This window comes from Trichoplusia ni, chromosome 22 (assembly GCF_003590095.1).
Source record: "Trichoplusia ni isolate ovarian cell line Hi5 chromosome 22, tn1, whole genome shotgun sequence".
Taxonomy (NCBI): domain Eukaryota; kingdom Metazoa; phylum Arthropoda; class Insecta; order Lepidoptera; family Noctuidae; genus Trichoplusia; species Trichoplusia ni.
The window spans coordinates 2,670,732-2,683,020 of record NC_039499.1 but is presented as its reverse complement, the minus strand read 5'-3'; the positions used below and the strand labels follow the sequence as shown (position 1 = coordinate 2,683,020).

The window sequence follows — 12,289 nt, the reverse complement described above, 5'->3', positions numbered from 1 at the left end:
GTAACTTGGTATTTTAAATTAATTAAGTATTTTATGTGATGCAGCAGCTTTAATCTAAAGTGCACGCTTTACCTTAAAATCGAGCGTGTCTACTTTTGGTACCGTAAATCAATTATATGTGGTACATCTTAAAGAATTCAAACTTAAGACCCGTATAGTTAGATTTATATAATTAATAGTTTATTTTCTCCAAGAAAGAAAAGTAATTTGTTTTAGCACATATTCACTGTGTATTCAGGGTAAAATAGGGGATAAATAAATAAAAAACACATTTATTTAATTAAATTTAGTTTAATATCCATACATAAATGGACACAAATTGTGACACTTTACGAATGTCTCCATAGTCGAGTCGATATAAAAACACTTGTAAAGTCGATTAGAATATCAAATAGAAAAAAAATATATACGAGGATCCGAAGTGGACAATCAAGTAAATTATTATAAATCTTACACTAAAATGATTATATTATACTAAGATACATTCATCTAACAGTTTAAAAGTGCGTTTCTAGTTTCCGTATATCATAGGGTGTGCAAAGAGCCGATATTATGGTAAAAACTGTATACGTACTTCATCTAAGTACCACTCATAACAAAATTGTAAATAGAAAACATGCATCCATTCATATCAGTTGAGGTTCGACGACAATCCGCGTGATGTTGAATACATAAATTTTGTTATGCTTAATCTCACTACTTACACTACTTGGGAGAATATCACATTCTCCTCAACAAATACTAAACTTAACCTACAATAAAAAAACTCGTACGCATGGCTACCTCCGTTATACATTCCTATAGTGGGCCTCGTTCCGAAGGGCAGGTAAAAAAAATGGCAGTCAATCATTAAAATTAAACTTCGAATACATGACTCACTCAATCAAACAGTCTTATACATCATCAAAATAATGATTCATTCGAAACAAAACAATAATAAAAAAATTAAAATCTCGATCATTCTTAAATAAATCCAATACTTTAAATGCGCATTACTAATTCAATTACAAGTTCTATGAAATACGATTTTAAAGCCTATAAAAAAATCTTAATCTTAGTGTTAAAGTACCCTATAGTCCGATTAAACGCATTCTATACGTGCGCGTATAAAATAGCGATATAACCAATGCGGGTGTCACTTTGCTATAATTTGACGTTTTCACGCTGAAGTATTGAGTCAAACTTAATAAATTGATACAATAAAATATATTTTGTTAAAAATTTTGCAAATAATTAGCACCAATGAAAATAAAATCAACATTTGTAAGGTTTGGAACGGTTAGTCAGATTACATTCTTAGCTGCTTTTTCATCACATTTATATCAGTTGCATCAATTAAATATTCAATTTCACATTATTACATGGCAAAAAAATTGAAACGTCGCAATTTGTCTCTAGACTTGGCTAAGACAGGCTTAGCGAAGCACAGAATCATAAGCGACAAAGCACTGGCAAATTATACACATTTAGGTATAATTCAAATACATCACAGTTTTTCTTTCCGGTTTTGTAGTGGCATAAACATAAATAACTGAATACATCGTAAAAAACGTACTTCGGTACATATAAAATTGAACAGTCACAACACTACGGACACTGTTAAAAAACGATGAACAATATCTGTGAAGAGCAATGACAGTATACGCGCTCAACTAAGTCACATCTCCCTTAGATTTTGCCACCTCTACTCAGCGTCAAACAAAACTACGTAATAATCTTATAATTAAATTGAACTGTTACGTCATAGTATAGATGGGGGGTTGTAACCTAAAGGTCGGTGTCGTACCAGGCGGCGACGTTGTTGTTGTCATGCGGGGGCTCGGGGAAGGCCAGGTCGGCGGACGCGGCGCCCGCGCCCTCGCTCTCTCCGATGTCCATGTCCATGCCGAAGCCGCTACCGATCTCTAAGCCCTGCATTGAGTCTATCGGTATTTGATCGTAGCCTGGAAACGAACACACGATTAGAAAGGTGAATTTATGTGATCAATTGATTGGGAGTGTTTAGTTTGAGCATCGGGGACACACTTAAATGGATGTTAATTATGTAAGCTGATGTGGAATTAAAGTATGATATCCAAGCTGCAAGCCGGTTCCAACAAGTATTGATGTGAAAGCAACACGATTTATTTTTGAAATCTACTTTGTTCTCTTACTAATTACTCATTTAAAACGATTCTTTATCACAAATTTAAGCATAAGCTTAATTGATGTTGATGTATATTTAAACTGTCATTAGAAGATTTTGAATCCTCTAGAAACTCAAATCGAACACAACCTAAAATGTCACTAATTAACGATCTTTACTAACAAAATCGTCGTAACAACTTACCTTAGTAAGCCAAATGCGTTACCAATCATGTGTCATACATATATGAGCAGTTACAAACGCATATGACATGTTATTAGCAATTAATAAACCACAAACCTTGTTAACCACAAAAAAAACGTAGCAATACATAGATATGAATAGTAATAATATGTATTAAAACACGAAAACCATAGAAATAATATTCCCATCACCTGTGTTTAGTGATAAATAGGTCCCGGGTTAAGCTGCGTGTAAAGAAGAGAGAAAACGTATTTATACAGACACCTTCAAGAACTTATGATAGGAACATGACAGTGCTTAAGTAGACAATCAACCGTGAGGACTTGACAAGTATGCTTGTTGTTCAATTTAGAATATAACTGCTTGGTCGGTTTAGAGAGTGATACATGGGTACACGCATAACCAGTTTAGTATTTTGATTTAGATTTTAGTTAACGTAATCTGTGTGTATATAAAAGTTTAAGTTTAATACTGTTTCTGCTGCTGAAAGAATTGTAAAATGTACAGCAATATCAAAAATTTCTTTGAAATAATAGGCAAATAACTAAGAGAGGTGTAAACCGAACACCTTTATTTTAGAAAATTATATCAACAAATATACTTGTCAAGTAAATTACAAGAAATTATTACAAGATATTACATAACCTTACTTTATTGGGTAAATATTTAAGTGAGTGTTACACTTTATAATTCATTATTATTTTTAATGTTTGGTATAAAAAAAGTATTTTTTATAAAGAAGTCATTCCTTTGGGTTCTAGATTCTAAGGTTATTTCCAAGTTGGAATAAATTGATATGCTCTTGTCAATAAAAGAGGATAAATCTATGATAAATAGTGTCAGAATATGTTAGATTATAATCTGAATCTGTCATATTATTATTTCATTCTATCTGATATGATTACATGCATGAGGGATTAAATTTATTTATAGAACTGGATACATCTTTCTATAAAAAGATTATTATCAAACAATAGTGATAACTTTAGTCAGGTTATTAAAACTTTTCAGGGTCGGCCTTGGTACAAATTACATCTACAGTACAAAAATTTAAGTAAGTCATGACTATATAGCTAAAAATAGCATAAAATAACTAAGTGAGGTTTTGTAACATCGTTTTCTACACATTTCTAAGTGTTAGTCGACCAAACTTACGACAGAAGCGTTCCAAACTTACCTTGTTGATGAAACGACGGTCTGGTTCCATACAGCCCTTCATAGCCCTGCTCTGGTCCGAGCATATCCTAGTAAAGGGATATTAAAAAAATCAAATAAAGTGAGGAGTAAAACAGTAAAAAATTAAATAAATAAAAAGGGGATATTGAAGCCACATCCACATGTACAATACAACACTTTCTCTAAATATTAAACATGGTTTAAAAGTTCTTCTCAATTTTGCTGTGTAACTAACATCAATAAACATTGAATTACTTATACGCAAAAAAAAAACACAAATTACCGCCAATTTATAAAGAAAACGACTGAAGCAAAAGTTTTTTATACTAGTCTGCTTAACTTCCAATTACAAAACTGCCTGCAACTCATTAGCTGAACTTCCATACACTTTACAAGGGTGCCTTCTACCACAACTTACGTAATATTGTGACAGTAAAATTATGAAAGAGGCACAGCACTACACTGTAGTATATTGTCTCCCTTCCACAATTGCAACTTACTTAAAGCAATGATAGTAGACCCTCTAGTACTTATTGTAGTCTTACCTGTAAATCAGGTTGCATGGCAAGATCATTGGGCCACATCTGATGATCATCACGGAATAGAGAGTTAGTCAGCTCCATAGAGAGTCTCTTCTTATAGTCATGAGGCTTGTCTTCAGACATACGGAATAGTACTGCAGCTGCATATGTTGCAACACCTAGAATGGGGATATTGGTCAGTTTAGTACAATTAAAAAGTAGGTAAGATAGATAGAACAAGTTAGCAAAGTAAGAAATGAAATAGAGTGAATACTGTTGTGATGGTATATTTAACCTACTGTGCGTGCTAAGAACAACTTGTTTTGTAAATCAGATTGTTTAATGTAATGTTCTAATTAAATTACCCAACATAAATAATGAAATTTAGATACAGACTGTGATCCCTCAAATATCTCTCTTCTTGGAGGAGAATGTTTAAGTCAATATAACTTAAAAACTAACTGTTAGTTCAGGAATATGATAAGAACTCTTTTTGTTAAAGTTCTTATCGATAAGGAGGAATGAGAAATGTAAGAAGTACAAAGTAATAGGATTGTTAGTCTCCTATAATGTTCCCAAAAATGTAAATTACTTGAGTAGCAACCTTCGTTTCGAGAATGCAGTAGTTCTGTGAGCGGGGCTGTGGCCCCTTCAGCTTCTATCATCTCGGCGCCTTCCTTCTCCACAGCCAGCTCACACAGCACACCGGCAGCGACGCGCTGCAAATACACAATAATATTAATTCAATAAAATGTATTTATTTATTTAGCACAGCACAACAATTATTGAGCAAATAAAGTAGTTGTTATATACACGATGTATAATGTAGTTGTTAGAGCGAATTGATCATTTCATTACCGAATGAACAATATGTTGTGGTTTTGCAGACTTAGTAGTAAGTAGTTTACTTTTATAAAAGGTTGGTGGAGTACAATAGGGGCGAGAACATGGGGGGTTTTTTCAAGGTTTGAATAATATTGTTCTGAACAGTTTCATAAATGAGTTTATCTCAGGCAGGTGTACACCTATGTCTGTTCTACAGTTGAGGACTGTAAGGTACCTTTTGTCGCACTAACCTGTATATTTTCGATCTCGTTGAAGAGCAGCTGCACGAATATGGGTATGACGTTCTGCTGGCGTATGAGTTGCCTGTTGAGGCTCTCCCGCGCCAGTATGTGCAGGGCCCCGACGGCGCCCTCCACGATCTCCTCCATGCGCACTCCGTCCGCGTACGCGCCGCCCGCCGCGCCGCCGCCCGACGAGCTGCGTTGCTGGAATCATGAGCTTACTTGTTAGTCTGCTGTACTGTTTTTGGACTTAATCAAGGATAATCACTCGTCTATAAGGCTTATAGTATAGCAGTGAATAGCTGAATGCAATCACATCATTTAGCATTTTAGATTTTGATTTGGATGTCACCTGCAGGACCATGTGTGTGTCATCCAAAGAGTGTTTATATTAATTTATTGTAACTGATATGTAAGATTGGTTGCATTCTATGTTGTTAACATTGTGAATTAACACAGTCCCAAAATGCCACATGACGTATTGATTAACTTGAGTATCTCGTTCAATAAGTGGAGTCGTAAGATATTTCCTGTAAGTAATCAAAAACAACATGTTAGGAATGACATTCACCCGTTGCGTATCGTTGAAGGCTCTCATGAGCAGCCTGACGAGATGATGCACGGCCCCGTGTTCCCTTAGCGGCGCGTAGTTGGCGGGACACAGCGCCAGGTTGCGCACCAGCCCCACCACCGCCTTCACCAGCGGCCAGCGGGACGGCGGCTGCAGCAGCTTCACTATCACCTGCGACAACAGTAACAGTTAATCTTCGAACCTGCACACTTGTGGAGTTTATCTCCCCTGTATTAGGTGTGCGCGTTTATGGATCAAGTGAGCGACGCGAATAAAAGACTCACGCCGCAAATTGGCCATGAGATGATAGGCTCATAATACAAAATCTATAAAACGATTTCTTAGGCATTTTCACTCTTATGCTTACATGTCACTTGAGTAGCCAGATAAAGCGTCAATGTATATAGTAAATAGGGTATTTAAAACACTTTAGATACGGAACGTAGAAGACAACTAGTTCATATGGCACAATATAGCAAAACCCTATAGTCATAGGTCCTCATGGCTGAGTTGGTGTTGCATGCGGGTGGGCTCGTGGGGCAGTACTGACCGGCAGCCCGTAGTGCAGGCGCACGGCGTTCTGCGCCATCTCGCTGTCGACGTGGCGCGAGGTGAGATGGCGCAGCGCGCACACGGCGGGCTCGGTGATCTCCTCGCGGTCGCCCGCCGACACCACCGTGCGCACCAGCGCGTCCACGCCGCCCGCCTGGCACACCGTCACCTGCGCGGGGTACGGGAGATAAGTATGGGGACCACTGTTCAATGTCAATGGCTTCAAGCCTTTGAAGCTGGTTTGAGAAATCCCTTTATACAGTTAAAGGGTATTGTCATCACTACTACAAGTGAAGACAATTTATTTTAACTTTAGTTTTGAGATTAGTTATACAATATGGAATATTATTTCTTCTGGCTAGCTATTTCTATTTAAAAATGATTTTTAATCACACAAAAACAAGACAAAAAACATAATTTTTTTGTCAACTCTTTTACAAATAAGAGGAATAACAAATAGTTCATATAAAGTAACACTGTAGCCTGACGAAATTGTTTACAAAAACATGTCTCAATATAGATAAACAAAAGAGTTTAATATGAAACAGAGTATAGTTTACCTTGTTACGTTGATTGTTGCACGTCAAGTTAGACAGGATGCCAGCAGCGCAAGTGACGATGTTGACGTCAGTCGAGGCCAGGACTTGCACCAGGCTCTGCAGGAGAGCTTCCAAGCCCTCCACCTGGTAGCAAATATGTAATTGTATGTTTTGTGAAAGTCAATCGATAAAACTATATAATGTACAGAATTAAATACAATAAAACGGAAACGCAATAAAATGCCAGCTATAAAAGGCCAAAGTGACTAAAAATATTTTAAAGCTTTCATCATTTAGTAATCATAATCATGTTATGTAATGTGTTAAAAGTTTTTGTTGATATTAAGATGTTAATTAATATTATTTTATGAAAGACTGGAGCATGATATGAGTTTAGTCGTTTCTTTAGTTCTTTATATAATAGTATAGGTATATACCTTGGTTGCAGCATCAGACAGATTCCTGAGAGTCCAGAGACAGTTCTGCACAAGGCGACCGCTGGGGTTGCCAAGGTGCATGGCCAGAGCCTGCATACCGCCGGCCTCCACGATCGCCGGCTTGTTGCTTGAGCAGACCGACAGTACCTAAGAAAAAAACAATATTATTGAATCATGAGTACAATGACTAATCAACACAAAATATAAGAATTGTTCTAAAAATAGCTTTCAATGTGAGATAGGAAATCAAGAGGTTTATTGCTTAATAAATACTATAATCCCAAGTGTGATAATTGAGTAGGCGATTATTTATAAATAGATTGACTAATGTCACTGTTGAAAGATAAAAACTCAACTTCAAATTTTAGATGCTTACTTTCAAAACCCTGGAGGTAGTCCACAGCAACTTTTCATAGTCGTAGGAGCGCATGATGCGGACCAGTTCGATAGGTCCCTGAGAAGCCAGGATAATAAGCTTCGATTCTTGGTTTCCGTAGGCCAAGATCTGCAGACAATCAGTAACGATCGCCAGGAACTTCACATTGTTCCTCTGGAGCAGAGCCACCATTTTCTGGAGACCTCCAGCAAGACGGACAGCCATTTTAGAGCCATCCTGATGCAGAAGCAAGTTATGGAGAGTAGTGATGGCGTAGAAGAGCACAGACTCGACCGGTGAGCTGAGCAGCTTCACCAAAGCGGGTATTCCACCGCTCTTGAAGATCGCGAGTAGACCTTGACGGTGGTGAGACAAGTTGTGCAAGGTTCCCACAGCCCCCTTGGTAGTCTCGAGGTCGTTGCTGTTAGAGATGGCGCGAACTAAAGCGGCGACCATCTGCGGGGAGTTCATGATGGCGTGGCGAGAAGCCTCCTTCTTGGAGAGCTGGTGCACCATCATGGCGGCCTGAGAGACGACCACTTGATCCTCGTCGTTCAACAGCTTGATCAACTCTGGTATAGCCCTAGAACAAACAGTTATGATTAAAAATGTTGTTCAATTATTTTTAAGCTTACTTCTGTGATCTATAAGTACTTCTTTGTCTTGCTTCATAGCTATAGTTGTTGCTTCATAGTAATATTTGAACTAACGAAAAATGTATACATTTTTAACCACAGACATCAACAACAAAAGAATCTGTTACCTGGTAGCAAGATCAGCATCATCTTGATAGTTGATGAGGTTGACAACAGCATGCTTGAGCATCTGCGAGGGCTCGGCGAGGCGCTGCACGGCGGTGGGCTGGGCGGGGTCGAGCTGAGTGGACGGGATCTCTATACCCTCCTCCAGGGTCTCGGGGAACATGGCCGCGCGGACACGCTGGGAACGCGTCTGGGATAGCTGCTGGTTCATATCTGTGAAGAATGAATAATTATCATCAGAAAATGGTAACAATTCCTCTGATAACCACTATCATCTTACATAAATTTTAATGAAGAGAATATGAATAATAAATCTTAATTCATGACTTCAATTAAACTACTAAAACTAATATCTGTAAATACTAATAACTAGCTACTGTACAAAATGTATAGCAGCAATATCTCTAATATTCAAATAAAGAGTTTTTAATCACCAAATTTTAATGAACTTACCATCAACCTGCTCTTGGGTAAATCCCTGAGCGAACCCCTGGTCCAGATCAAACATAAGTTGATCTCCCTCCATCTCGTCATCTTCCTTGCCAGTGAGTGATGGAACCTAAGGAAGAGAAATAAAACTATGATATGATGTTAGACTTGTAGTTACAGGTCAAAACAATTATATGAAAGTCATGATCATCCTATCCTTTTCTGATCAATATTGCCTATCTAACCTCCTGAACTCAATTAACTTGGCAACTTGATACCCCTCAGACTTTCACAAATAAAAACGTCAAAGATGTGTAAATAACACCCAGAACCCACAACTTAATGTGCCTTCTGAAACACAATAATAATCATATCTGATAATCTGGTCTCTAAACTAAGGCTTTTGCTTAAAGTTGCTTTGAATATTATTAATTAAAAAAGAAACATAAATGCTTCCTTTGGGGACATAAACATGATGTGCCCTTGTGACTATCATCATTTTTCAGTCAACTGACAGTCAGTTGTTGCTCATAGATACTGTTTACCTTTCAGCAACAAGTTTAATACATAAATCAAATCTTCACCTTGGTTATCATAAATTGAAGTTGCTATGCTGACGAGTTCCTAGTGGTCTGAACATACCTGAGTAGCAGCTCCAGAGTTGATACCAGAGTCAACCAGGTAGGAGTTCTGCTGCCACATAAGGGTCTGCTGCTCCTTGCTTGGTGCCATCGGCACATCGGAGCCTGCATAGTTGCTGTGAGACACTGTAAAATAATGTTGATTAGGTACTTATTGAAAGAACATCTAGATTTGCAAAGGTAGATTAACCATTTTCCTGTCTTGTGAGTATTTAATCTATACTAATATGAAACTATTGGTTCAAATTGTAAAAATCTTTTTGTTGAATAGATCTTTCATTGAGATAGGCTATATGCTATAGAACATCTGGCTGCGACTAATATGAGCGAAGATACAATGTAAAATGTGGAAAAAAAACAGGGAAAGTTATTCTTCTTCGAGGGCTTCCGTTCAATAAATCCTAACTTATAATATCTTATGTGGACGAAGTCACGGGCAACAATTAGTTAGTTAAATATGAAGTTTTCTATTGTTTAACTATTCTGTCTTTTTGTGGGACAGCAATGTAGATAAAATGATAAAAAAACGTATATATCTTCATTTCGTAACTTTCATGTTTCTTCATCATCATCATCATCAGCCTATCGCAGTCCACTGCTGGACATAGGCCTCTATGCCTCCCTCCTTATGTTTCTTAATTTCATACAATTGTTGTTATTATGACACATCTTTTGTATTTATTTACAAAAAACTGCATTAAAATGAAAAAAGTCACATTAAATTAATTTGTAACTAGGAACCTTAGAACTCAAGCTTTCATGATAACTGTTTTATGTAAGTTCTTTTATAATTATAAGTAAGGATAAGTACTTTCAATAAACATATAAGATTCAGTAACCTGAAGGTTAAAATGTCTGTAAAACAGTATTGATTTTTTATTCATAGCTGAGTACTAATACACATATAGACAAAAAGCAATTGTATAGTAAGTAGAAGTGAGTACTAATAAAGTACGCAATCATGAATGAAAGGTATTTGATAGTAACGACGAAACTTCTCAGTCAATACCATAGTTGTGAGTCACAATCGCATCGCAGTCACTGCGATCTACAAGTACCTAACTATATCACTATCTAGAACACATTCTCTAGTTTATCTACTCCTCGTATTAGCACATTCTTATTCACACGTAAAATATATCAAACAAATATTAATTTACTTACTCGTGCGGCTCTGAGACGATGGTATCTGATAGCTCATGGTTCAGCGGATGCAGAAATGCACCCTGCGCCTGTACAAAAAAACACCATGATTCTACCGATCACTATACGCGGCCATAAGTATCGATCCGAAGTTTTTATGTAAACAAGTGGATTGAAATCTTTATTTCACATAAACACTTCCATCTGCATTGCGTTTCATGCATTCAACAGCTCTAGGAAATGGATAAAACAAAACAAACAAGTACACTCCATGAACTAAATACCAATACCACACCCGACCCCATAAAATGTTTGGTATTCAATTTAACATTACAATTTTCTTGTTTGGCGTATATATTTAATAATTATGACGCTTTTAATACTTGCCTTGGCTTTCTTTAGCCGCAAGGGAATAATAAATCCAAAATTACAACGATATCTTGAAATATTGATGCACAATGAACCCACCACCGTCACAAAATTGACATGACAATATGGCGGCCCCTCATTCGTTCGTACTATTTCGTACACTTTCGTTTATAGTCGGACATCATTCTCGTAGTACGCTAGCTATCTTGCTATTTCACTCGTTTTCACTACTCGAGTATACTTTTGTCTCGCTAACAGTGCTGCCAACCTTATTTAGTACAATAACGTTTCATTCTACGTATTTTATCCAAACTTCATAAAAACAAAATAATGGACCCCTCGATCAGGCGAGCGTTCTCATGGGAATAACGCAAAACCTGGGGCCTACCATAATATTTGCATGTTGGACCGAAGTCCAAATGTACGGCTGTAAAAAAGCCCTCTTTCTAGAAACTAAAACGACGTTAAACCTGAATACTTGAAGGATGAACAAAATAACTTTATGGTAACCGTTTTATATTTATTTGTTAAGTAACTTATGCGCACACAAAATTAAAAAAATACAACAACAATTACAAGGTTTAATTTAGTTTAATTGTAAAATTGTTAGTTAATAAGATTAATTCATTACGCCCACAGACAAACTGTGCAAACAGTTTTGTGGGGTTTATACAAAACAAATAACTATAATGTAAACAGTTTAATAAATAAATAATAATAAAGGGTGCTGCTTATTCATAAGATTTTTTACCAGCAGACCTGCCATTAGTTAATTCCTGCAGCAAAAAAATGCATTTCAACTTTTTATAATAACAGTGATGGTAAAAGCATGGAGTTTTATTGTACAATTGCTGTATACAACTGGCAGTATTCAATCTTTTCTTGGATCAAAATTACCAACTTTACTAAATCTAATGACACTTCATCTTATAGACATTTTCTTTCAAAGATAAACAACACGTTTTACTATTTAGAAAGAAGTTATTATGAATCCAAGCGCAAATGATTGCGATATATCCGGCTATAACTTATCAACTTATAGCCGGTTTAATTTGTCAGAAAGTTTATCGGACATACATGTTTTCGTGAGAGACTTTAGAGACCGCATCAACCGTTCTTTGGAACGTCTTGAAGAGTGCGAGTTAACGCCTTTTGTGTCTTTTGGAATAAGGAAGCTTAGTCACGTTGACTTAGATTGGCTTCATGACAATCACGAGCGGTTTTTCAAGGACACTCATAATGATACTCTGGTAGAAACCCACTACTTGTCAGAATGTGGCTTTATTACTGCTATGATTTACACTCCCGAAGGCGATGGGATTATTGTAGGGCATTCTACTGGACTAATACAGGTATTTAAGAAGCAACTATCTTTCGA

The 12,289-nt window shown here is 36.7% G+C and overlaps 1 protein-coding gene across 4 annotated transcripts; it reads right to left on the bottom strand.

Moving 5' to 3' along the window:
• Positions 1-271: 271 nt before the first annotated feature.
• Positions 272-11,038, bottom strand: LOC113504439 (armadillo segment polarity protein). 4 transcript variants are annotated; one of them, XM_026886720.1, is made up of 15 exons: positions 10,930-11,038; positions 10,564-10,631; positions 9,401-9,525; positions 8,783-8,888; positions 8,332-8,542; positions 7,569-8,151; positions 7,193-7,339; positions 6,777-6,911; positions 6,215-6,385; positions 5,665-5,835; positions 5,103-5,297; positions 4,619-4,745; positions 4,051-4,205; positions 3,507-3,573; positions 272-1,943 (listed from the first exon to the last, which is right to left on the bottom strand). In XM_026886720.1, exons 2-15 carry the CDS (start codon positions 10,598-10,600, stop codon positions 1,768-1,770), a joined length of 2,406 nt encoding a protein of 801 aa, XP_026742521.1. In that variant the 5' UTR covers positions 10,601-10,631; positions 10,930-11,038; the 3' UTR covers positions 272-1,767. The 4 variants fall into 4 exon arrangements, with proteins under 4 accessions (XP_026742521.1, XP_026742523.1, XP_026742522.1 ...); XM_026886722.1 differs by having other exon boundaries at positions 6,777-6,899; XM_026886721.1 differs by having other exon boundaries at positions 4,631-4,745; positions 10,930-11,037.
• Positions 11,039-12,289: the final 1,251 nt, after the last annotated feature.